The 25,064-nt window shown below is 42.7% G+C and overlaps 1 protein-coding gene across 1 annotated transcript in view; it reads right to left on the reverse strand.

The window, feature by feature from the left end:
- Window positions 1-20,461, reverse strand: part of PCOLCE2 (procollagen C-endopeptidase enhancer 2) — a 41,395-nt gene extending 20,934 nt beyond the window's left edge. The window contains 6 exon segments of the mRNA XM_050966013.1: window positions 1,087-1,223; window positions 3,610-3,734; window positions 4,946-5,201; window positions 17,897-18,005; window positions 20,120-20,250; window positions 20,252-20,461. Coding sequence (XP_050821970.1) covers window positions 1,087-1,223; window positions 3,610-3,734; window positions 4,946-5,201; window positions 17,897-18,005; window positions 20,120-20,250; window positions 20,252-20,320 — 827 coding nt within the window. The 5' untranslated portion in view covers window positions 20,321-20,461.
- Between the last annotated feature and the right edge of the window lie 4,603 nt (window positions 20,462-25,064).

Raw genomic sequence — 25,064 nt, forward strand, 5'->3', positions numbered from 1 at the left:
ATCCTTGAGGGACCCTGGGAATTGTGTAGGTTGTTGCAAGGCACACTGGGAAGGCATTCCAGAGAACATAAAGAGAAGCTGCAGGGATGAGGCAAGACTGGGTATGGGGCATTGTGATAGCATTCAATTGGTATTTCTCTGAGCATGAGCCTGGAAGGAACTGGAAAAGCTCAAGGAATAGGCCAGACTGATAAGACTTTGGAAAAGAGTCTTGGAAGGCTGTGCTAAAGTAGCCTGGAAAGTTACCAGGAGGAAGACTTTTTTTTTTTTTAAAGGGCAATGGAAATTACTTTTTTAAACAGTGAAGTGGGTGATCTTTGGGTGGAGTGCGTACAAGCCCTTTGTGGCTTAGGGCCCCAGGGCTCCTCAACAGCTCTACTGACAGGTGGTGTGGAAACCTCCTAGACGCAGGAGTGAAGAATCTGTCAGCCTGGCACCCAGAAGAAAAAGAACAAGGAACTGTGGAACCTGCCGAAGGGCAAAGGTCAACTAGCACAGCCCTACATCAGTACAGGTTAAGGCTGTAGCCCAGGGACAGCCAAGGACATATTTTGCTGTTGTATTTGGGACCAGAATGGGAGGACATCTGCTTTAGTCAGAGGCCCAAAGCACTAAAATCACCAACTAACTAAACAGAAAGGGGAGACTGAGACATGTGTGAACAGATTTCAAATGAGGTAAGACAAGATTTAACATACTATAAATAAATACTGGATAAAACAATTTGGTGCATAATCATCAATAATAAGTAAAATAAATTGTGATTGAACAACCATATTTCACAGAGTTATGAGCAAACAAATTAAATGCTCTGGGGCATGTTGCACATTCAGGACAGCCCATGTGAAAGAAAGAGGAAACCTTTATAAGCGATTCTCTCTCCACACACATAGACATTTAAAAGTCTAACCTTATTCGGTAGAATAGTTGCAGTATATCTGAGATAATAGGAAAAGCCCACAGTATGTACTTGATGAAGTTATTTTGGCAAAATATGATCTTTTTCTACAAGAAAAACCTAGTAAAGAACTGATAACAAAAAGGACATACAGTTATAGCTGTTAATAATCCAAATAAGTTACTCACGCAGGTGGACTATCTCCACAGTATTTCCCAATTCTTTTAGCATCATTGATTTCCCCACCATTAAATACTGCCACAAAATCATATCTGCAGTAGTTATCTCTCTCCACATCAAACTTCTCAAACTTTAACTCTATGACCTGCAGGAAAAACAAATACCTAATTAAGGCTTTTTACAGTAAGATAACAAGGAGCACTAATAAAACTAACATCAGTGTGCCTTATTCACTTTGCTGTCAATCGATGAAAATTGTTTAATGAGTCTGCTTATTCAAGCAATTAGCTGTCTTCAATATACGAATACAAAGGTTTGTCCTAAGAACCACTATCTGTACGGAAGGAGGGAACAGTAAAGGGCTCTAGGAATAGAGTTCCTCACCTAAATCCTGATTTAATTGACAGGACTGCTACTAAAAAAAAAAAAGCCATGTGCTAGAGAAGGAATATATTTTATTTTTAGGGGAGTTTGTGAACAGACTATGATTCCAGCGATAAGACAGATCTGTGCCTCTGTATTCTGGCTGGTTCTCTTTATACTATATTTGTCTGACTATGTTCTAATCCAGTAATTAACAGCAGAGAGAGATCCTTCAGTCAGTGACTGACAGGTGTGAGTTCAACCCCAAAGCTGCAACTAGGCAGAAGACCCGTTGTAGCATATGTGGATCTTACTATGCTGAAGAATTACTTTAATAAAATAAATAGTATATTTAGTATATTTAATATATATGATAGTATATTTCAGACATTTAGTTATGTAGATGTACCAAGAAATGAATCCATATTCAACTAGATAGCAATTTAGTTGCTCAGTAACTGAGTGGAATGCACTATCAAGTTGCGCTGTCTACTTAGGTTCTTATATTGGACCCATCAAGCACCTTTCAGCAATATGTAAATGTAGAGTTGATTCCAGCGAGCCATCCTTTAATGATGCATGTGCTATTTGAAAAAAAACAGTGAAGCAGAGATCTAAAATATGGGGATTACTTGCTGTTATTTATCTGCTGGAGGATCTCTACTACTACAATCTGTCCTTTTTGATCAAGGGGATAAAAGTATGAAGATTGTCTTGACTATTCAAGGTTTTCCTTTGTTTTTGTTTTTTTTCCACTGGATCCTCACTGGTGTTACTCAAGTGGCTGCTTCTTTTTCATGGTCTTCTGGTTCACAGTCTCGGTTGGCTGCAGCTGGGAGTGGGGCAAATGGAGTTAAAAGGAAAATGGGGGAGCATACAGAACAAGGACACTGGCTTGGATGGTGGGGAGAGAGAGAGGTACTAGAGGAAACAAAACAGAGACATAAGAAGGATAAGGGGAAGAGAGTAATTGGGCAAGGAAAGGGGGATAGTAAACAAGGTAGCAAATAGTGAGCAGAGCAAATGGAGGAGGAGAAAAAAGGACAAAAACAGAAGACAGAAAACTAATGATGAGGGAATAAAAACAAAACGTATGTATGCAGGAAAGCAACAGAATGTCTAGTCTGCTTCTCTGTGTTATCTATGGACATCTTGCTGTTCAGTCAGAAAGTCTAATGATGAAATGGAAGGAGAGAAGAGGCCACTATAGAGGAGAACCTATTTACTAAGTTCAACAAAACAACTATTGGTCTAAATTAGAGCATGGCTTGCCTTAATGGTCATATGCTGATTTGGAAGGGAAATGGATGTGGCTTGATTGAGTCCTTGTCTAATAAAAAGGTAGAAACCCTATCTATATAGAAAATATGCCCAGCGGAATGGTGAATCTTTGAATGGCTTGTTTTTAGTGTAGAACACCTTCACATTCGCTAGCCAAAAGGAAAACTGGTGAATAATACAAAACTTGATTTTGTGGGTGAGAAAAAGCCCTTGACTCATTGGAAACATACAGCACTGAGAGAAGCACTACGGAAATCTGTAGAAAATGTCATTTGGATGCTTAAAACATTCCTGGGGACAGGATCTCAAGAATAAGAATACAAAAGGAAAATCCTGTCGTAAGTTTTCATTACAAGCTTGTGGAAAGTTTTCAAGCCACCTGGAGATAAATGGGAAGCATTAAAGTAATCTGCAATTTACAGATAATATTGTTAAAATCACTGCCAAGCTATAGATTGCTAAATGACCTGTACATGGCAAGCAAGGAATGTGGATTAAAGATCAATACAGGAAAGACTAAGCTGACTTACAGCCTCTAGTTCAAGGGGGAAAAACCTTGGTAAATGGAAAAAAATTAGAGATCTGAAGAATACATTTATTAGGGACAGCTTTTTCATTTGGAAGATTATGGTCATGTGCTGAAGATTAACAGGAAAGTCTGGGTGGCATGTAAAAGAATTTTGGGGAGCTACCATAGTTATAAAAATAACCTATCAAACATGCCTCAGTCATTGTGTATTCCCTGACATGATACAGATTACTGAGCAGAAACCGGGGCAACAACAAAAAAAGATGAAGCATAAAGAAGTATCAAAGTAAGTAGTATAAATTGCCAACCTACATGTTAACTTTTGTGGGTAACTGTTAAAAGAGATACCAAAGCTCACCTGATTCTTTGGGGCTACAATATGCCACGAGCAAGTGACTCCTGCTGGGTAATCTCGATCTGGCCAATTAGGAGTTTTGAAGGACCCAGAAGGCTTGTCTAGTCGTCCACCACAGTACTGATCCCCTAGAAATACAAAACATAACATACTGACCAAAAGCACGGGGAATATGTGTAATGCATTTAATACAGCTGTTCCACTACAGCCAAATTCCCAACTCCTGTGTGTAGCCAAAGGAAATAAGCTTTTGTGTAGGAGTTCTCAGATGGGATCCAAAGAAAATCCTCTCAGCCTGAAGTTCTTCCTCTGCAGGTACATGTAGCTGAAGATACAGCTCACTTGACCCTTTTCTTAAGAGCCACTGCACAGCAATACTCCACAGGGTGTAAGGGGTTTTAGAGACCACTGTACAGCCTCCCTGCAGCCACACCAATTTGTACAACATAACCCTGCTAGTTCCACTGCATTTAGGGCCTCCATGCCCATGGGGAGGATTTTGTCCATAGTAAAGAAACTCAAAACTGTTTGTGACTGGTCTCTACTTTGTAGAGACTTTAACATATTCTATAATTTTTCTGTAAGATCCATGATAGCAGTGTATTAAGATTAATTTTGCTCACAAAAGATTCTCCCTTGTCCCCAGACTATTAAAATTAAAACTATTTTCCCCCCATGGCAAAACTGAGGGTGAGAGAAAAGCTGAGGAATTGGCATCTGTGCCTAAGAGGAGTCAATATCCATGACTGAAAATGAAAAGAAAAAAAACTTTCTAACTTAACAAAAATGAAGACTTATTTTTTTAAAGTGACAGACTAGGGCTTCATTTCTCCTCCTCCCAGCCCTAAAATAATAAAACTTATACCAAATACTGTGAATACATTATCCTTGACTATAACACAAGTGTGCAGCTTCTTCATTATTGTATCCTTTCAGTACCAAGGATGCAGGGTTCTGGATGTTATAACTTTCAAAGAAGTAGGAAACCTTACTTTAACTTTAAAAGTATCTTTGGCCTCAACGTCTAAGTACATTCTATAAAAGACAACATAATGTTTGCAGTGGTGGCGCCAGGCGTAAGTAGACTTAGCAGTTGCTTAGGGCTCTCATTGAGTATTATCCTTAAAATGCCATTCATATTATTTAACATGGATTTTTTAACAAGTATATTAACATGTGATGTGTTGGTTTTTTGGTTTGTGGAAATAATGCAATTAGTATTTTTAGGGGATGGGTGAAGGGTAAGGTGTGACCCCAGAAATATTCCTGTTTAGGGCCCCTGATGGGCTAGCACAGCCTCTGAATGTTTGCCTTTAATATTTGCATAGTTGTAAAATACCTCTTTCATTTGGCTCTGCTGCAGAAAACATAGCAATGAATCCATTTCCCGCTGTGTTCGCATCTGAAATCATTTGTACCAACATCTTATTGCCATTGGCCACAAGGGCACCTGGTTTGAAAGTACCACAGAACCTGCCCAGGCGTTGTCCATTGGCATGACCATTGTAAACATCCACAAAGTCATATCTGCACAAGTTGTCACTTTCCAAGTCTATGTATCTAAAAGACAGAACTACCACCTTTCCTTCAGGCACCTGTAGAGGGGAGAGAGTAATGTATCTTAACAACAACATCATCATCATCACATGACTAGCTGCTCTGGTGCTCTGCATAACTGTTGTTTGTGTTTTCAATTGTGTATATTTCCCCAACTTACCAATCAAATTCTTCATTCAAGTACAGATGAGATGTTGAACAGATAATACGGAATGCTCCCTCTCTGTTCCCAGCTCCATCCCTTTCTGTTGCAGCATTCCCTTCCTGTTGCATAGCATCCTCTCTTCAAAATAGTGCTTTGACAAATGTTAATAACTGCTATTCAATATCACATCCCAACTCAACTGCAACTCTAAGGCCCAAGCACATCCTCTGCCAGTGATGTCACATCCACCTTTGAACTCATCAATGGAAAGCTAACCAACTGGTTAATGTCAGGGCCATTTTTTTTAATATGAACCAGCCAATCAATTTTGAATTTAGTTCACTTGCCCCTCTCATCCTGGTTATCTGTGGCATTCAAGAGTTTATAATAAAGCTATTCAATTTGGGGGATTTTACATTTTCTGATCACTTTTAGTAGAAATTTAATAAACACAATATCAATGTAGAAAAGAAAAACGGAAATTTTATGGCTAAAACTGCATAGCTAAAATTAATAACTAGATGGAACCCATTTAGTTCCATGGATGTAGTGGAAATACTTGTTTTGATAAAGAATATGTAAAACTACAGAGTTCAAGCAAGCCATTAGTATGCAATGATGATAAGAGAGACCTTGGTATTAAGGGTCTAGACACAAGTTACATTTTAAATTACTTTTTGGTTAAGGGTAACACTGTGTTCTTGGAACACTAAGGCCTAATGCTGTTTTGCTGCTTTAACAAAAAGCCTCTAAAAAAACTGTGGTTAAATGGAGAATATATTTGGATAGAAATAATTACATGTTTAAAGCAGAGATGGGGAAGCTTTTTAAAAATGCTCAAAGTGATCTCAATTCAAAAGTCAGTGCACTTATCCACAAAGAAAAAACATATATATTTTTTGGAACCCAAAGAATTTACCATCCAAATCTGAGACATGTCATGAGTGATGGTGACGAACGGTAGGAATTGTATGTGCAATAATGTTATACAGTTATGCAGGTTAGGCATGTCCATATCTGTTAAGGTTTTGGGTTTTGTAAGAGCTATGGAAAAATAAGTTGTGAGTATTTTTGAATCACTTCATTGTGGATACTGTGAAAGGGGTGAGCTCTCGAGAGATTTAACAGGGGGAGACAGTAGGGAGGATGGTTGCTCAAACAAAAGAGTATTCCATGTGCTCAGGAGTTCTAAACTTGAAAGGTTTTGGGGCCTAAGCCTGCAAGCTCTTACCACGAGAAGTAGTAACACTGACCGGGCACCTGTTTAACAAAGACCATGTAACAGTTTGGGACAGAAAGTGAAGAATATCCTGAAAAGGGAACATAGATAGGCAGAATGTAATTACCAGGACTGTGTTCATGGACTAGTACAGTTGGTAACCAATTAAAAAACATTACCAGCCATTACTGCACTATGTTGCCTGAGATGCCACCATTATTTCCTGTTTTAAATATTTAACACACAACCAAAGTATGACTAGTAAAGCTCATACATGAGCCACTTTAAACCAATAAATAAAGTTCCTGAAACTTCTCCATATCTATGTGACTATTTTTAAAATCCAGACTTTTATTAGCAAAAATAAGTGATATAGACTATAATGAGACTGAAGTCTTTTCTTTAGCCATGGAACAGTAGTGCCAATATTTCCCAACTCTGATAAAGGGGTGAGAGGATATACTTCCTGTAAGTCCATTCAGTCCTTGGAATCTCTGCTGGTTCTTCCAGGAAAGACAACAGTTTTGATTATTGTTTTTGTGGTATGACCATCTATCTGTTCATTGTAAACTGTACAAAGAGTACCAATTTCCAAACTGATTTCAAAGTGATCTGATGATAACATTAACCTGGGTTGGAGCTGAATCAATGACCCAAAGGTATAAGATTAAATATTCTGTTACCACTCCCCTTAAAACTTTACCTACTGTAAAGTAGCATTATTGGTCACTGTCATAATATTAAAATATACCACACAATAAAAAAGCTAATATATATAGATCGTATACAACCAAGAATTGTGAAACATAAAATAGAGGAAAAAATATTTATTGTGTTTCTAGGAAGCTTGTCTTCTCTGAGAACAGAAAAGAGGAATCTTGCAGACAAAACTGAGGTGGGTAAATTACAGCCTGCCATTTTAAACCTTTAAATTTACTTATAAGTTATCTCCCTTAATCCCTGTTCACATTTTTCTTGCAAAAATGATGTTCACTACTGTTACCAAACTCATCCAAAGTACAATAGCTATGTTTTAGAAAAAATGTAAAGCAAGTCACCAGGTCAAACTAATGTGCTTCTGAAATAACCAGGCTTTAGTGGGTAGTGAGGGGAAGAAATCCACAGATCTGCTTAATCAGTTTGAAGCAAATAAGCGCACACACTGCAAACCACTTTGTATAAGCTGTATGACCTCTAGAACCACTGCCACTTTATTGAAAACATTGTAACTGGAGAACTAGAGAAGTTTTCAACAGCAACAAATAAGTTAATTAGAAATATAACCAGCAAAACATGTTCTCTGGAAACTTACAGAAAAAGGACAGCACAGGCAGGACATCGAGAAAAGCTCTAGTGATAAGAATAATAACTTTTCCTTGTTAATACAAATTAGCTTGTCAACTGTATTACACAAAGGTAAACTACAATTAATTTAGTTGACGGAACATTGTCAAATCTTGGGCTGCTGAGATTAGTGGCACTGAAACTGGAAGAACAGCATTTATGCCACTTCATGCTGTTCTTCTGACTTACTGCCTTTAAAGTTAAACAATAAACATACTAAATGTTTTAAAATCAGTAAGTGAATTCAGTAGGTCTTTAAGGAAATGTATTTAAAGCTTACAGTTTCTTTAATAACCTGATTATCCTGTAGCATCATATTTTGATTCTAATAGTTTAAATATGTACTGTCTTTACACTAATTTAATATATATTTTGATTAAGGTCTTGGAAAGTAAGGTCTTGAGGAGTCGTACCTGCAAAGTAAACATAACTCTTAAAACGTCACTAAAATGGAGTGGCTGAAACTACAGAAGCCAGGGAATGTCACTGCACTTTTGGCTAGACAGCATCCTGACTAGTTTTGATACTAAAGTTAAGATAGGGGGAGGGAGGACGGAGTATGGTGAAAGGCAAGCTTCCATACCACAACATAGGATACAGCATCAAAGGGCACTGTTCACTCATTACAGAAGAATTCTCCGGGGGGGGGGGGGGGTTGGGGAGGGGACGGAGAGGTTTAGAATACTGTATGATTAGTGTTCAGGTGTTTTATCAAATACTTGTTCAGCAGCAAACATTATGCTGAAGTGTCATTAAGGGTGTATTTTAAAGCCTCAAATGCAAACAAATTAAGAGCTGTGGATGAAAGTCTAGATTGGCACATCAACTTTAAATTGTACTATTGTGCACAAAAAGAGTAGAGGCAAACCACCACTACTGTATTTAAGATGGGAAGGTCAGCCTTGGCTTTTATCTGTTGCTGAGTAATTCCTGACTTTTCTTTGTATACGTATATTTAAAGAACAAAAGAACCTATAATACAAGCTTATAAAACTTCCTACATAGGACCTAATACTATACAATAGACTTCTGTCCTGAGTAAGCCCTGTGTAGCTGGCAATTCCTTAGCCCACAGCAAGCCAAGATAACCGAGAGAAAGCTTGCCTCCTGCAGAAGCCCCAAAACAATATCTAACAAAACTCTGTAGTACCAAGTTGTGGTGTTGCCTGGCTGGGTTAATGCTCAGGCAGATAAATTCTCCGCAGAAATTTGGGCAGATCCTCAGAAGGTATAAATTGTTATAGCTCCATTGAAGTTAGTGGAATGATGACAATTTACACCAGCTGGTGGATAGGACACCCTTCGAGTCAGATCCTCAATCTTGTATTGGGAAATCTAAATTCCTACAGCTCTAGAACTCTTGGCAACCTCTTGGCATGCCACAGGGAAGGGGGTGACACATGGGTCTGCCCGGCTTAAACAAATGAACTGTCTGTTTTGGAGTATCAGAGATTAGAACCTGTAACAAAACAACAAGTGGAACAAGTGGAAGTTTTGAAAGAGAAAGACCTTCATTTTAAACCAGTCTCCTAAATAACCTGAATTTCTATCATTTTAATTTTAGAACAGCAGTACTTGTGGCACCTTAGAGACTAACAAATTTATTTGAGCATAAGCCTTCGCGGGCTACAGCCCACTTCTTCGGATGCATAGAATGGAACATATAGTGAGGAGATATATATACATATACAGAGAGCATGAAAAGGTGGGAGTTGTCTTACCAACTCTGAGAGGCCAATTAAGTAAGAGGAAAAAACTTTTGAAGTGATAATCAAGATAGCCTAGTATAGACAGTTTGATGAGAAGTGTGAGAATACTTACATGGGGAGATAGATTCAATGTTTGTAATGGCTCAGCCATTCCCAGTCTCTATTCAAGCCTAAGTTGAGGTCTGTTGCACTAAATACAGAGAAAGGCTATATACTCCTATCAGTGAACATACATGCCTCTCTAGCAGAAAAAGGAGAATATATCCCTAAACATTTTTAGGGAAAGTTGTTTATGGTGTGCACTGTTCTAAAAACATCAGTATTTAGACTGTAAGCACTTTGATGCAGGGACATTCTTATTTTTTATATATATAGCACCTAGCACAGTAAGGTCCCTGGATGTTTTTGTGCCATCACTAAGAGAAACTTGTCTCTTCCTAATACCATGCATAGTTTGCTCTAACTTAAAACAGAGCCTATTCGCAAGTATACCTCTTCCTGCTTTTGGGGAAAGTTCTTGGTATGTCTTGCTCTTCCATATTATTTACTACAGTGTTGGGAGCAGAGAGAAAGGGAGTTGTTTGTGCACCAGAACCTTAAATTCCAAGTTTTAAACTTGACTTAAATGATTTTGGCTGAATAATAAACCTTTCCAAAACAGGGTTTAATAATAAAAATGCTGAGTGTTTAGCCATAGTGGTGCTATGGATCACTAGAACACCCTTTCCACTATTTTTATTGTCAAGACTTAAAAAAATTATCAGATGTCTGCTAGCCAGGAGATTAAACCGTTAGCCAGTATTAATATGAAAGGTATATTGGAATGAGGAAGTAATGCAATGAAAGGAAGCCTAAATTCTGTGCCCACTTCCTTCCTGTCCCCTCCTCTCCAGCTGCTGATCTTTTCCCCCACCCGAAGCAATGCAGCAGTGCATATTTGGAAGGATAATTTCACAACCATACAAACTAGATGCTTTTGAGAGCTAAAGTCTAGAGAAACTGACTTAAGCACCTCTACTCATAAGGGCAAGTTTCCAATTCCACTGATCAGTGGATTTTTTAAACCCTGCTTATTTCAGAAAACTTGTTCTGCAATCCAGCTACTGAACCTATAAAAACATCACCTTGTATGACTGTGACAGTCTTGACTATTATTTTTACATATTGAGCATGCTGGATTTTATAAGAACTGCATGGTTTGCCAAAAAGACACAGGACAGCCATACAACTTTTCAGACTATTCAACATAACTATGTGGGGTGATGACCAAGAAGGGATTATACAATATTAAAAGCAAATGTATGTGATATAGTGAGTGACACTATGCAAGTTACTACAGGAGAGGAAACAAGAGTAAAGATGATTTCTTAGCAGCAGCAGCACCAACCGAAGGTTTCTGAATAGTCTCCCAAAGCTGCAATACAAGTGTTGGCACGTGCTGCACACTTCTAGCTCTCAGAATACAGCAGTTGTTTCTGTTAACCAGCATCTTTAAATAACAGAAACTTAATTGGGTTTGTGTCTCTTCCAGCTTTAGCAAAGTAACTCTGGAAGACTTCAGCAGATACAATAATAATAAAATACTTATCTGTTATGTAGCACTCTTTATCAGTAGCTCTCAAAGAGCTTTACAAAAGAAGGTATCATTATCCCCAATTTACAGATGTGAAAACTAAGGCACAGAGGTGAAGTAATTTGCCCAAGGTCACCCAGCATACCAGTGCCATAGCCAGGAATAAAACTCAGAGCACTGGATTGTAACTCAGGAGACCTATCTGTTAGGTCACATTGTATCACTTTATAAAACGTTAAACAGGTAATATAATATAAAGGAATTTTACTTCCAAATTGCTTGCCCTACCTCAATTAATTTTGGATTTCTCGTAAAGAAGATGGCATTCTCTGGTTGAGAAAACACTTCCATGCCTCTGATAACCCACACAAAAGCAAAACAATAGCTGTTCAAGTTTTGAAGACTTGAGACAGATTCTACTGCAAGTTCCACATTGCTACCATGGACTGGCAAAAGGTGCTCTAGTATCAGATACTAGTTGAGGAGGCCTTTACAAGGTAACTAAGGAGATGTCTTTGCTACACCTTGGGCTCCTGGTTGGGTATTACCTCCACGTCCCTCCCAGCCACACAAACAACTCTCTTACCAGAGTTTGGTGGTATTTAAACCTGGGCTAGCTGGCCTGACTGGACTTAAGTGCCACTTTCACTTGGGCTGGTAACCCACCCACTTTCCAGTGAGGATGCAAGCTAACTCATTGGAGTGTGGATAGTCCTCCAATGCCTTCCTACAATTCCCTGCTGCGAGCCCAATTCACTGTGAAAAAATCAGTGTCTCAGCTTACTGCAGCTCAAAGAACCATTGGATGTGTCCCCAGAAGTTCTAGCAATGCACATGTGGGGGAAAAAGAACAGGAGTACTTGTGACACCTTAGAGACTAACAAATTTATTTGATCATAAGCTTTCGTGGGCTACAGCCCACTTCATCGGATGCATAGAATGGAACATATGGCAAGCAGATATAAGTAGATACATGTAAGCAGAGTCAGGATGAGCTCTACCCTGACATCTGGTGGTGAATTGTAGCGAGTGTGGAAAAGAACTTCAGGGGCTGGTCTTGTTCACATAGGCACACCCACCCCACCCAGCATGAGCCCACAGCTGCCCAAATGGTCACTTTGGCTGCTGTGGGATCCCCAGTTTCTCTGTTATTGGGGCAGGAAGAATAAAATGTTGTTACCCTGATTATGTGAATCAAGGCCAGTGGAACTGTCTTATGACAGAGGGACTCACCATCAACTAAGTAGCACTCGCTAGACAAGGGACATGAGTTCCAAAACCCAGTGAATCAAGAGAGACTGGGGATAAGTATACGTACCTGATGGTATGGCCCCTTTTGAGAGCCCGAAACACCAATTTTTTGCACCATCTCCTCTCTCCACTGTTGAATAGCAGAACTAATTTTGATTCCATTAAGGGTCTAGTTACAGGCTGCTGTGCTGAATTCACTTTGGGTCAATGGTGCACCAGCACTGGGGTTCCCCTACCACAAGCAGAAATCACTAAGAGCTGAAATCACTAAAGAGTGGAAATCACTGAGTACTGTGTTAACTAGTGGGGGAGCCTGAAGATATATTGCTAAGCAGCTGGCAGAGCTGAGCAGTTTGCGGGATGGTTGGAGCAGCCCATGGGACGGCGAGTGGTGTGAAGCAGTGCAGAGCAGAGCAGTTTGTGGGATGGCGGGAGCGGCTCACGGGACGGCTGGTGGAGTGGAACGGCTCGTGGTGAAGACTGCAGCAGAACCCCGTGGAGAGGCAGGGAAGTCGGCTTTGGACCATGTAAGGTGCCCCTTAACACCCTGTGTGCCCCTTTCTTCCCCCATTTCTACCCAGCTGGGAGTGTGTGTGTAGAACTTTGCAGATAAACTTTTGAAGTCTGGGGCTGCACTGACCAGGGACAGTGACTTGGGTTGTTGGATTTTTGGGATTTTGGGGTGATCTTTTGGGTGGTTGGACTTAAGACCCTGAGGGAAAATGGACACTGCCAAACTAGCTTGGGGGTGGGTCTTTTGCTCATGGTTTGTGTTATTAATCCTGTTTGTGATGTTTCCCCAACATAATGCCCCATTGTTTCCCTCCTTTATTAAAAGGATTTTGCTACACTCAGACTCTGTGCTTGCGAGAGGGGAAGTATTGCCTCCTAAAGGCGCCTGGGGGGTGATATGTTATTGTCCCAGGTCACTGGGTGGGGGCTTGAGCCAGTTTTGCATTGCGTTATTGAAACGGAACCGCTGGATACTGAACCTGGCCCTTGTTGCTGCCAGCTCAGGTGGGCAGAAGGGTTACATACACCTACAGAGAACATGAAAAAGTGGGAGTTCCCCTAGCCCTAAGAGGCTAATTAATTAAGATAAGCTATTGTCAGCAGGAAAAAAAAACTTTTGTAGTGATAATCAAGATAGCCCATTTAAGACAGTTCGACAAGAAGGTGTGAGGATACTTAACATGGGGAAATAGATTCAATGTGTGCAATGGCTCAGCCATTCCCAGTCTCTATTTAAGACTAAATTGATAGTATCTAGTTTGCATATTAATTCAAGTTCAGCAGTTTCTCATTGGAGTCTATTTTTGAAGGTTTTCTTGTACAAAATTGCCACCTTTAAATCTGTTACTGAGTGGCCAGAGAGGCTGAAGTGTTCTCCTACTGGTTTTTGAATGTTATGATTCCCCTGATGTCAGATTTGTGTCCATTTATTCTTTTGCGTAGAGACTGTCCAGTTTGGCCAATGTACATGGCAGAGGGGCATTGCTGGCACATGATGGCATATATCACATTGGTAGATGTGCAGGTGAACGAGCCCCTGATGGGGTAGCTGTTGTGATTAGGTCCTATGATGGTGTCCCTATGTGGACAAAGTTGGCATCGGGCTTTGTTGCAAGGATAGGTTCCTGGGTTACTGTTTTTGTTCTGTGGTTGCTGGTGAGTATTTGCTTCAGGTTGGAGGGCTGTCTGTAAGCAAGGACAGGTCTGTCTCCCAAGATCTGTGAGAGTGAGGGATCATCTTTCAGGATAGGTTGTAGATCTTTGATGATGCGCTGGAGAGGTTTTAGTTAACTAGCAGGGAAGAATTAGTAGAGGAAGAAAATGTGGATGGGACCCTGGGAGGCAGTGGCCATGAGATGGTCAAGTTCAGGATCCTGACAAAAGGAAGAAAGGAGAGCAGCAGAATATGGACCCTGGACTTCAGAAAAGCCGACTTTGGCTCCCTCCGGGAACTGATGGGCAGGATCCCCTGGGAGAATAACAGGAGGGGAAAAGGAGTCCAGGAGAGCTGGTTGTATTTTAAAGAATCCTTATTGAGGTTGCCGGAACAAACCATCCCGATGTGTAGAAACAATAGTAAATATGGCAGGCAACCAGTTTGGCTTAACAGTGAAATCCTTGCCGATCTTAAACACAAAGAAGAAGCTTACAAGAAGTGGAAGCTTGGACAAATGACCAGGGAGGAGTATAAAAATATTGCTCAGGCATGCAGGAGTGAAATCAGGAAGGCCAAATCACAATTGGAGTTGCAGCCAGCAAGGGATGTTAAGAGTAACAAGAAGGGTTTTTACAAGTATGTTAACAACAAGAAGATGGTCAGGGAAAGTGTGGGCCCCTTACTGAATGGGGGAGGCAACTTAGTGACAGAGGATGTGGAAAAAGCTAATGTACTCAATGCTTTTTTTGCCTCTGTCTTCATGAACAAAGTCAGCTCCCAGACTACTGCACTGGGCAGCACAGTATGGGGAGAAGGTGACCAGCCCTCTGTGGAGAAAGAAGTGGTTTGGGACTATTTAGAAAAGCTGGACGAGCACAAGTCCATGGGGCCGGATGCACTGCATCTGAGGGTGCTAACCGAATTGGTTATGTGATTGCAGAGCCATTGGCCATTATCTTTGAAAACTCATGGCAAGCGGGGGAGGTCCCAGATGACTGGATAAAGGCTAATGGAGTGCCCATCTTTAAAAAAGGGAAGGAGGAGGATCTGGGGAACTACAGGCTAGTCAGCCTCACCTCAGTCCCTGGAAAAATCATGGAGCAGGTCCTCAAGGAATCAATTTTGAAGCACTTTGAGGAGAGGAAAATGATCAGAACAGTCAGCATGGATTCACCAGTGGCAAGTCATGCCTGACTAACCTAATTGCTTTCTATGATGAGATAACTGGCTCTGTGGATGAGGGGAAAGCAGTGGTCATGTTATTTCTTGACTTTAGCAAAGTTTTTGATACAGTCTCCCACAGTACTCTTGACAGCAAGTTAAAGAAGTATGGGCTGGATGAATGAACTATAAGGTGGATAGAAAGCTGGCTAGATTACCGGGCTCAACGGGTAGTCATCAATGGTTCCATGTCTAGTTGGCAGTGGGTATCAAGTGGGGAGGGGGTCCTGGGACTGGTTCAGCTCAATATCTTCATTAATGATTTGGAGGATGGCATGGACTGCACCCTCAGCAAGTTTGCAAATGACACTAAACTGGGAGGAGTGGCAGATACGCTGGAGAGTAGGGATAGGATACAGAGGGACCTAGACAAATTAGAGGATTGGACCAAAAGAAATCTGAGGTTCAGCAAGGACAAGTGCAAAGTCCTGCACTTAGGATGGAAGAATCCCATGCACTGCTACAGACTAGGGACCAAGTGGCTAGGCAGCAGTTCTGCAGAAAAGGACCTAGGGGTTACAGTGGACGAGAAGCTGGATATGAATCAACAGTATGCTCTTGTTGCCAAGAAGACTAATGGCATTTTGGTCTGTATAAGTAGGAGCATTGCCAGCAGATCGAGGGACGTGATCATTCCCCTCTATTTGGCATTGGTGAGACCTCATCTGGAGTACTGTGTGTCCAGTTTTGGGCCCCACACTACAAGAAGGATGTGGAAAAACTGGAAAGAGTCAAGCAGAGGGCAACAAAAATTATTAGGGGGCTGGAGCACATGATTTATGAGGAGAGGTTGAGGGAACTGCAATTATTTAGTCTGCAGAAGAGAAGAATGAGGGGAAATTTGATAGCTGCTTTCAACTACCTGAAAGGGGGTTCCAAAGAGAATGGATCTAGACTATTCTCAGTGGTAGCAGATGACAAAACAAGGAGTAATGGTCTCAAGTTGCAGTGGCGGAGGTTTAGGTTGGATATTAGGAAAAACTTTTTCACTAGGAGGTTGGTGAAGCACAGGAAGGGGTTACCTAGGGAGGTGGTGGAATCTCCTTCCTTAGAGGTTTATAAGGCCTGGCTTGACAAAGCCCTGGCTGGGATGATTTAGTTGGGGACTGGTCCTGCTTTGAGCAGGGTGTTGGACTAGATGACCCAGAGGTCCCCTCCAACCCTGATATTCTATGATTCAATGTGGTTGCTCACATGCAGGCTAAGCTAATCAGGATGCTCAGAAGCATTTGCCAATTGCTCAGATGAACTCTGCAATGAAAACATATCATAGGGATACTTCTTAAATAAAATCAGTTCTAGTTTTTTTTTCTGATTTAGTTATAAGGAATAGAACTACCCACAAGACTCTTCAGTGTATACTTCCTAGCAATCATTTGTAATCTAAGTCTTTTATAAAAACTTTACTTTTGTCATTTTTCAATATCATCATCATCATCATCATCATCTTCTTCTTCTTCTTCAATATGATGTTTCAAATTTATGAAGAACTGTTTTCAAAATTATTTCATGATACCAACTGCTATTGAAAATCAGCTTTGTTGTTGCTACTCTTGTCTTACAGTCTTATATTACTTCAAATAGAGTTTTTGCCAGCCAATCAGATGTCAGGATAGCTAACCAGTAATCACTAGTAAATGTTAAAAAAGCAATTGAGTCTCTTCAGACAGTGAGAAACAAGTTTATAAATGAAAATGGAGCATACTTCAGATTGTTCCTTTCTAGAAGAAGTTGGGCACTGATTAAAGTCAGCACAAAAAGCTGTTCTCCACCCTAATCCAAATGCAGCATAATAAAAATATTAAATCTACATCATTTGTTTGCTCTGACAGTAATTTAAAAACAACTGTCACAGGATCATGGTCTCCTAGTTGCATCAGTGTCTCTATAGCAGCAAGGCTGTATTATTCTGTGATGTCCTATTTCACTACCACTATCTATTCTTTTTTATATATTCTTTAGTGGCAACTTTAAAAGAGAATTTTCAGAGCACTCATTTCTCTCCTTGACTGGAGCCCATATACTAGTCCTGACCCCAGAGAAACTCTCCACTGATGTTAATGAGAGTTGTGCATGTAGCCAGAGGGCAGTGTGTGGCTTTAAGTATCTCTTTGGTAGCATAATTTGTCATCATCATACCTGTGGAAAAGTAAAAGGAGCTTAGTTAAAGCCTCCTTATGAAGTCCCTGGTTTATAACATGTCCAGCACTGAAGGGATATTCAGTTCTGGCCATTCAGTTTAATAGTGTTTGCTCACTTATTAGCATCATTCATGGATATAATGTGGCTGCTCTGCAAACTCATTTCAGTGTCAAGTATCTTATAATGTACATATCTCTTACTATGTTTTTTAATTTGGGGTATATATTTAAGTTGAGCCTCTATTATAGTGTCTTTCAAAAGTTTCCATGCAGCTTTCCAGGATTTCACTTTTGGCACTGTACCTAATGTAACCCTAAAAAATGTCCCAGACAGCTGAAATATGTAAGTCCAACAACTCATTATCAGAGGCATCTGTCACCTAATATAAAATGTTGGCATTATAAAACAGGTAGCTCTTCATTCTTTTCAGAAGTGTTTTTGTGATATTAGAAAGTCTTACTGTGATTTTCCAAGTACATTTGCTGTTTGGAGGGTAAACTCCAGGGAATCCTTCACTCCCAATAAACCCTGACTCTCCAGACAGAATTCCTCCACATGTAAAAGCAGGCCTGGGAATAAAAAAATACTGCTTAGTTTAGAAATATATTCCATCAACACTTTCTATAATACTGAAGATGGAAAGACTATTAATCTGTGTAGAGCTAAAATGTTGATACAAAAATCTACAGCAACTTTAAATAAATGATTGAATAACATTAGCAGATATTTAAATTGTAATATAGTACATCTTTTAATGCCCAAAATGAGGTGTGGCTAGAATTGACAGCTCAGCCCTTACAAATTTTAGATATAGTGCTGCATGCTGTTATACTTGCACAGTTTGCTCAAGCTTCGCCCTGTTCATAGTAAACAAAATAGGAGGGGGAAATACCATAACAAATTAATATTTCTATAAAAAGCACACTTTTCCAGCAGGTAAGTCAATAGAGAATGTAAAGTTAGGTTCCTCCCCACCACCCCTTTATTCTCACTCTATTAAAATGACAGTTTATCACAGAATTCTAAAGCAAGCCATCTCATGTTTTTTTTCTATACTGAGAGTACCAGGACCCATAATTCTCCATCAATGCAACTCCTGTTTGCATCACAGCATCTATTTGGAGCTGCACTGGTGGGAATTATAGATCCTAATTTTGCCTAATGGTGTTGATGGGTAATTAGGCCCTGGTTCAGCAAAGCATGCTTAAGTAAGCACATCTTTCATGCTCAAGTACTTTGCCATGGCTGTAAAACTCCTTGAGATCGCTGAAAAGGTGATATGTAGCAATGCAAAAATCAGTATTAAAAGACGACAAGAATGTGGCAAACAGCCATGGTGGTGGGCGTTGTTTTTCTTCCCATGAATCCAGTGCTGGCAAGTTTATTCATCCAAGAAATTATATAACAGGATGTTTGTTTTTAATTTCAATATCCCCCAAAATAAAATAAAAATCCCTTTGAAAGTATAACCAGAATCTTTTTATCCCCTTCGAATTAAATACAAGTAACTGAGGTGGTTGGGCTTTTTTTGTACATATCAAGAAATGCTAGCATGTGTTACAAGAAAAGGGTAGTGTTTCTGTGCTCCTTGTTTCTCTTTCATTAGAGGAAAGTAGAACAGAGGAGATCCTAACTACTCTTCACACTTTGTAATTTGCACAAATAATGCTGATCTTAATGCCCCACTCTTCAGCAAACATTTAACAGCAAGTTGCTGGGGTGATGTCTCATCAAGATTTTATTATATATACTGCACAATATTTACTGGTATAGGGCAAGTGTTAGTTAACTTGACCAATGTAATTAGATTCTACTCAAGGCTTTGATCCTGCAGTCAGAACTGCCTGCACAGATCCTGGGTGCCCTGCCAGGAGGGGTATAAATGAAAAAACAAATCTTGTGATGCAGTATCCCTGCTTTTTCCTGTTCTTGTCCACTCACTTGTTAATTTGCAATGTTCATTTGTTGCAATGGGCCTTTCAGTCATTCGTGTGAATTCCAGACGTTTTACTCTCGCTTGTTAATAGCAGAATGGGTTGATTTAGATGGGGACCCTTTAAGGTTAGTGCCCTGGACATTTGTCCATTTGACTCTTCCCTCTGCACAGGCTTATCCCCTCCCGGTGTAGCACATGCCAAAGAGAGCCTCAGATCCCATCTTTCCCCCAGCCAGGAGTGGGGGGCAGGGGCTCCGCGTCTTTCCTTCTCTGACTGACACCTCTGTCCTCCTGCCTCACAGTCGCCCTGGACATAGCCAGCGAGCCCAGCCGCCCCCGCGCACCGTTGGCGCCGTTCTGTGGAGAACAAGATGTTCCTTCCTTCTAGGCAAAGAAGGGGCTGCAGCGCACCCACCCCTCCCGGGGCACCAGGCGAGGCGCCTGCCGCTCCTTGCCCCAGCGCGGCCGCCGCAACCGGACTGGGAGCAGCAGAGAGGCTGGCGGGGGAGGCGCCAGCAGGGGCACAAGCGCGGGGCGGTGCCTCAGCGCCCCCTTGTGCTCTTGCCTAGGTGCCTCGAGCGCCTGCAAGGCTCGGACCCGGAGGCGCGAGAGCGGGAGCCGCAGCGCGGGGCAGCTGTAAGGGCAGGCGGCGGCAGGGGGCAGAGCTCAGCGTGGCCCGAGTGGCAAAGCAGCGGCTGGAGGGGGCGCCCCCACGAGCCCGGCGGCGCTGGCCCGACGCACCGTTACCTCTGTTGCGGCGGCTGCTGGCGGGAGAGCTGAGCGGCGGCCAGCAGGAGCCCCAGGCCCCAGGAGCACGCGGCTGGCCTCATGGCAGGCGCCCCGGCTCGCCTGTGCGGAGCGGCGGCTCTCGTGTGGGGGGCTTTTAAAGGCAGGTTGCAGGCTCGGCAGCCTCTCCGCGCGGTCCCCCTGGAGGAGTTTCCCTGGCATCGCGCCGCTCCGCCTGAATATCCCGGTTGTTCTTCCAGGCGAGGGGAGGAGGGAAGAGGCTTCCCCAGCCCAGAGCTCGCCCCCACCCCCTTTCGCCCCGTGCTTGGAAAACTTCCCTCGCAGCCCGGGGGCAGGAGTCAGCTGCCCAGAGACTCGGGCAGGAACATGCCGCTCAGAGCCCCTGCAGCCCGGGCTGCGGCTGCTCCCTGGCGCGTGTCTTGGGCTGGCGCGGGGTCCAGCGGCGGGCGGGGGGGGGGGGACGGAGGTTACTAGGGGGTGTCAAAGGCGAAGATCACCACAGAGCCCTGCCCGGGCCACGTGTGAAGCCGCGTCCGGGCAACACAAAGCACAGAGCCACTGCTCAAGCGGCTGTAAACATCCAGCTTGGGTGGGGAGTGTTTGTGTAACCGCTAGTCCAGCTCCTTGGGCTTTTTCATTAGTAGCAGCGAAACTGTAACTTTGTGATTCCTCCTTTTCCTCAGGAGCGGTCCTGACAGTTCCGTCGTTTCAGGGACAGCGGTTTTTTTTTCACAAGAAACTTTTACATGTCTGATCGCAGCTGGGGGATGGGGATAATCTCCCCCCATCCTTCGAAAACTCAGTTACTGTATTGGCAAAGGGGCAATGATTTCATACAGTGAAGGAGGAATGTGTATTTAAGTTCAGCTCTCAAATTTCACGTAATTTGTAACTGTCATGTTCAGTTATGTGGGGCCTGGGGAACTGATCAACCTTACAGTCCTCAACAGAAAATGAGTCTGTGCCCTGCATAGTCCTGAGAATAATCCTACATACTATTTACTGTGCACACAGATAGACTGCACTAGTACCTGGACATGCACAAGAAGCCTGAATTAATTTACATGATCAGGAATGGTTTAAAAACCTACTAATTGTCTCAGAGAAATGACTAATTACACCATGTTTGTAATGCCGGGTTTTGCATTTCATAATGTGGCACACCACACCAGTTTTGTTTGTATAGAACACAGATAAACTCAGTGTCATCATCTGTACAATTAGGTACAGCTTTGTCAATATTTGTAAAATACTAGTACTGCTTTCAAAAAAGTATTCTTTAAAATTCAAAAGTAAATTCAAAACGTCATTTTGTTTACCAGTGGTAAATATTGACTCATCGGAATAAGGTAGCATTTAAGATCTGACTGTAACAAGGGTACTCTTTAAGGCCCTGTGGGGACTACTCATCTAGTAAAGTTAAGCACATGTGTAAGTGTTTGTTTGTAGAGTTGGAGCCCAAGTTAATTAACGGAGAAAAATAGTGAAAAAATGAAATCTTAGTATTATTGTAGCTATTTTTTGAAGTTTATCAAGAACCAAATAGTAGTAAAAACCATACATTTTTATTTTGAACAATTATTGCAAACAGCATTATAATCTTGACTGTCCTTAAAATAAATGGATTAAAAAAATAAACTAGGACAGACTGGACACTAAATAAACACATGGACAAGAGTGAAATGAAATTGCCTGGGCAAGAACCTAGAATTTTACTTTCTTATGTGATTACTGGTAATAATTTAAGCCTAAAATGTATCCAGTCTTTTATTAATCTACACATAAAGATAATATTTTAGGCTCACATGAGTGACATTATATAGCACAAACATAGTGTGCCTTGGTACAGCCAACTGCAGACTGGACTGTAAGAAATTGGACAGAACTGCACTAGTTCCGAAAACTATTCACCAACTAGCAGGGCAATAATGTAAACCTATTTTATGGTTTATTAATTTATTTTGTTATCTGTTCAGCACTTGACATGCTTACCTAGGTACAGAATGCAAATAAGGGAAGTCCCCACCGCAAAGAGCTTACAGTCTAAAAGACAGACAGAGATAAGACCAGATGCACAGGAGACCCCTAGGAAGGGTCCTATAAACTAAGAATTAAAAAATAAAAAACCTTCTCTCTCTCTCCTCTGACATAATGCTGGAGTGAAGAAGACATTGAGCTCATGCAGATTAGTGTTGATCTCATGGAAGGAGCGAATCCTTGGAAGAATTTGAGTGGGCAGAGGTAAGAGCCTGCCCCACTGGGACTGGGAGGGTGTGAGGCGTGAGATGTAGCACAGAAAAACACTAGGCAATGAAAGGGGTAGTGATACTGACACTGGTGGAGTGAAATGGGGGGGACTGATGAGAGATGCAACAGAACAAGATCTGAGCTGTGCAGGGCCTTAGAGACCTGGATAACTTAAAACAGCAGTTAAGAGGTAGTCGATGCAGGGATTCAAAGAAGGAATTGACATGGTTAGCTCAGTGGGTGAGAGAGAGAATGTTAGCAGCTGTATTCTGTGCTGACTTGAGGTGCGTGATATGGGAAACAGGGAGGCCAAAGAGGAGGAAGTGAGCATACCTTGGCCAATAGGCTTGTGTTTGTCAGCTTGAAGGTTAAATAACTATTATGTATATATTATGTATATTTTAATTTGGAAGAGAATTTAATGTTGGTAAAAGGTGGTAGATTGTTGCCAGTGGAGGTCAAGGTCCTTGGCCAGTTTACAGACCATCAGGGCCGCCCGGGGGGGGGGGGCAAGAGGGGCAACTTGCCCTGGGCCCCACAGGGGCGCCCACGAGAGGTTTTCAGGGCCCCTGGAGCGGGGTCCTTCACTCGCTCCGGGGACCCTGGAAAACTCCCGCGGGTCCCGGGCCCCCAGAGCTTCTTCTGCTCCCGGTCTTCACTGGCGGAGGGTCCTTCCACTCCGGGGCGGAAGGACCCCCCGCCTGCGAATTACTGCCACCAAAGTGCAACCAGGTCTTCGGCGGAAATTCGGTGGCGGGGGGTTCTTCCTTTCCGAGCCCTGCCGCCGAAGTGCCCCGAAGACCCGCGGCGGGGACCCCCACCGCCGAATTACCGCCGAAGACCCGGCTGCACTTCGGAGGCGGATCCTGCTATGGCAGTAATTCGGTGGTGGGGGTCCAGGAACAGAAGGATCCCCTGCCACCGAAGACCCCAGGCCCCCCGGAATCCTCTGGGCGGCCCTGCAGACCATACATACTACAGGCAGCAGTGTAATCTCCATCTCTTCCCCCCCTGCCCCCAACACACACATCCTTCCCCTGGTCCTATCAGTGTATTTCTGAACGTGGAGAAGACCAACCACTTAGGGATGAGAAGGTGGTTCATTCTTCATGTCCATCAAATATTTGGCCTTACTGCTGAATGACAGAGGGTGTTGGTTATAAAGGTGGCTTTTCTGAAGCACACGCTTAGGGCCAAATTTTCAAAGACCTCATCGCATGTGTGCCGTGGCAGCAGCAGGCACAGCATTTTCTGCACCCCTCCCAAATTGTGCTGGTTACTGTTTTCAGAAGGTCTGTGGGTGTGCACAGGGAGGCAGAAAGTTAGGGCTGAGAAGAGTGTATCCATTCACAGCACAGAGAATTTGAAAAGAGGCTTAAGAATGCTATTTTGCATCCTGCTATTTCTGCACCTCTTCTTCCCTCTTTCTTAGGACAGGCCTAAGAATGGCATTACTCTTTGCTGCCCTTGGCTCTGTTGGACCCACCCTATATTCAGGGGCGGCTCTATGTTTTTTGCCACCCCAAGCACAGCAGGCAGGTGGCTTTTGGTGGCGTGCCTGTGGGTGGTCCACTGGTCACGCAGATTTGGCGGCATGCCACGTGGATTTGGCAGCATGCCTGCGGGAGGTCCACCGGTGCTGCGTCATTGACGTCCCCACTGCTGAATTGCCACCGAAGCCACAGGATCAGCGAACCTCCCACAGGCATACCGCCGAAAGCCATCTGCCTGCCACCCTCACAGCAATTGGCAGGCCGCCCCCCCCATGGCTTGCTGCCCCAGGCACACGCTTGCTGTGTTGGTGCCTGGAGCCGCCCCTGCCTATATTACAGGCTGGAAACAAGGCATACAGTAATTCCTCACTTAACGTTGTAGTTATGTTCCTGAAAAATGCGACTTTAAGCAAAATGATTTTAAGCTAATCCAATTTCCCCATTAGAATTAATGTAAATGTGGGGGTTAGGTTTCAGGGAATTTTTTTCACCAGACAAAAAACTATATATATTTATATATACACACACACAGTATATGTTTTAAACAAACTATTTAATACTGTACACAGCTATGATGATTGTGAAGCTTGGTTGAGGTGGTGAAGTCAGAGGGTGGAAGAGGGTGGGATATTTGCCAGGGAATGCCTTGCTGCTAAATGATGAACTAGCACTCGGCCGAGCCCTCAAGGGTTAGCACGTTGTTAATGTAGCCTCTCACACTCAACAAGGCAGCTCAAATGGAGAAGGTGGGGAGACAGCATAGCAGACAGAGACAGACACACACCTTGTGCGTGGGAGAGAGAGAGATGCACACTGCCCCTTTAAGTAAGCTGACCCACTCTTAAGTGCATTGTCTTTTTAAGTGGATCAGGAAGTTGAGACAGCAGCTGCTGCCCCAAGCTCTCTCTGTCTCTCTCCCTCTGTGTCCCCACCATGCTCTATATGGAGAAGGGGTAAGCGGGGTGCAGGAGTAGGGGAGAGGCGGACGCCTGACATTAGCTTCCCTCTTCCCTCCCCCACCCATGCACAGCAAGCAGGAGGCTCTTGGGAGCAGCTCCAAGGCAGAGGGCGGGAGCAGCACATGGCAGTGGGGGGAGGGACAGCTGAACTGCCCGGAAATGGATAGTCTGCTGGGCGACTGCTGTACAGGGAACTTAGGGGAGTGGGGAGCTGATGCGGGGCTGCTGCTCAACCCTGCTTACAAG

Source organism: Gopherus flavomarginatus, chromosome 8 (genome assembly GCF_025201925.1).
Source record: "Gopherus flavomarginatus isolate rGopFla2 chromosome 8, rGopFla2.mat.asm, whole genome shotgun sequence".
Lineage (NCBI taxonomy): Eukaryota > Metazoa > Chordata > Testudines > Testudinidae > Gopherus > Gopherus flavomarginatus.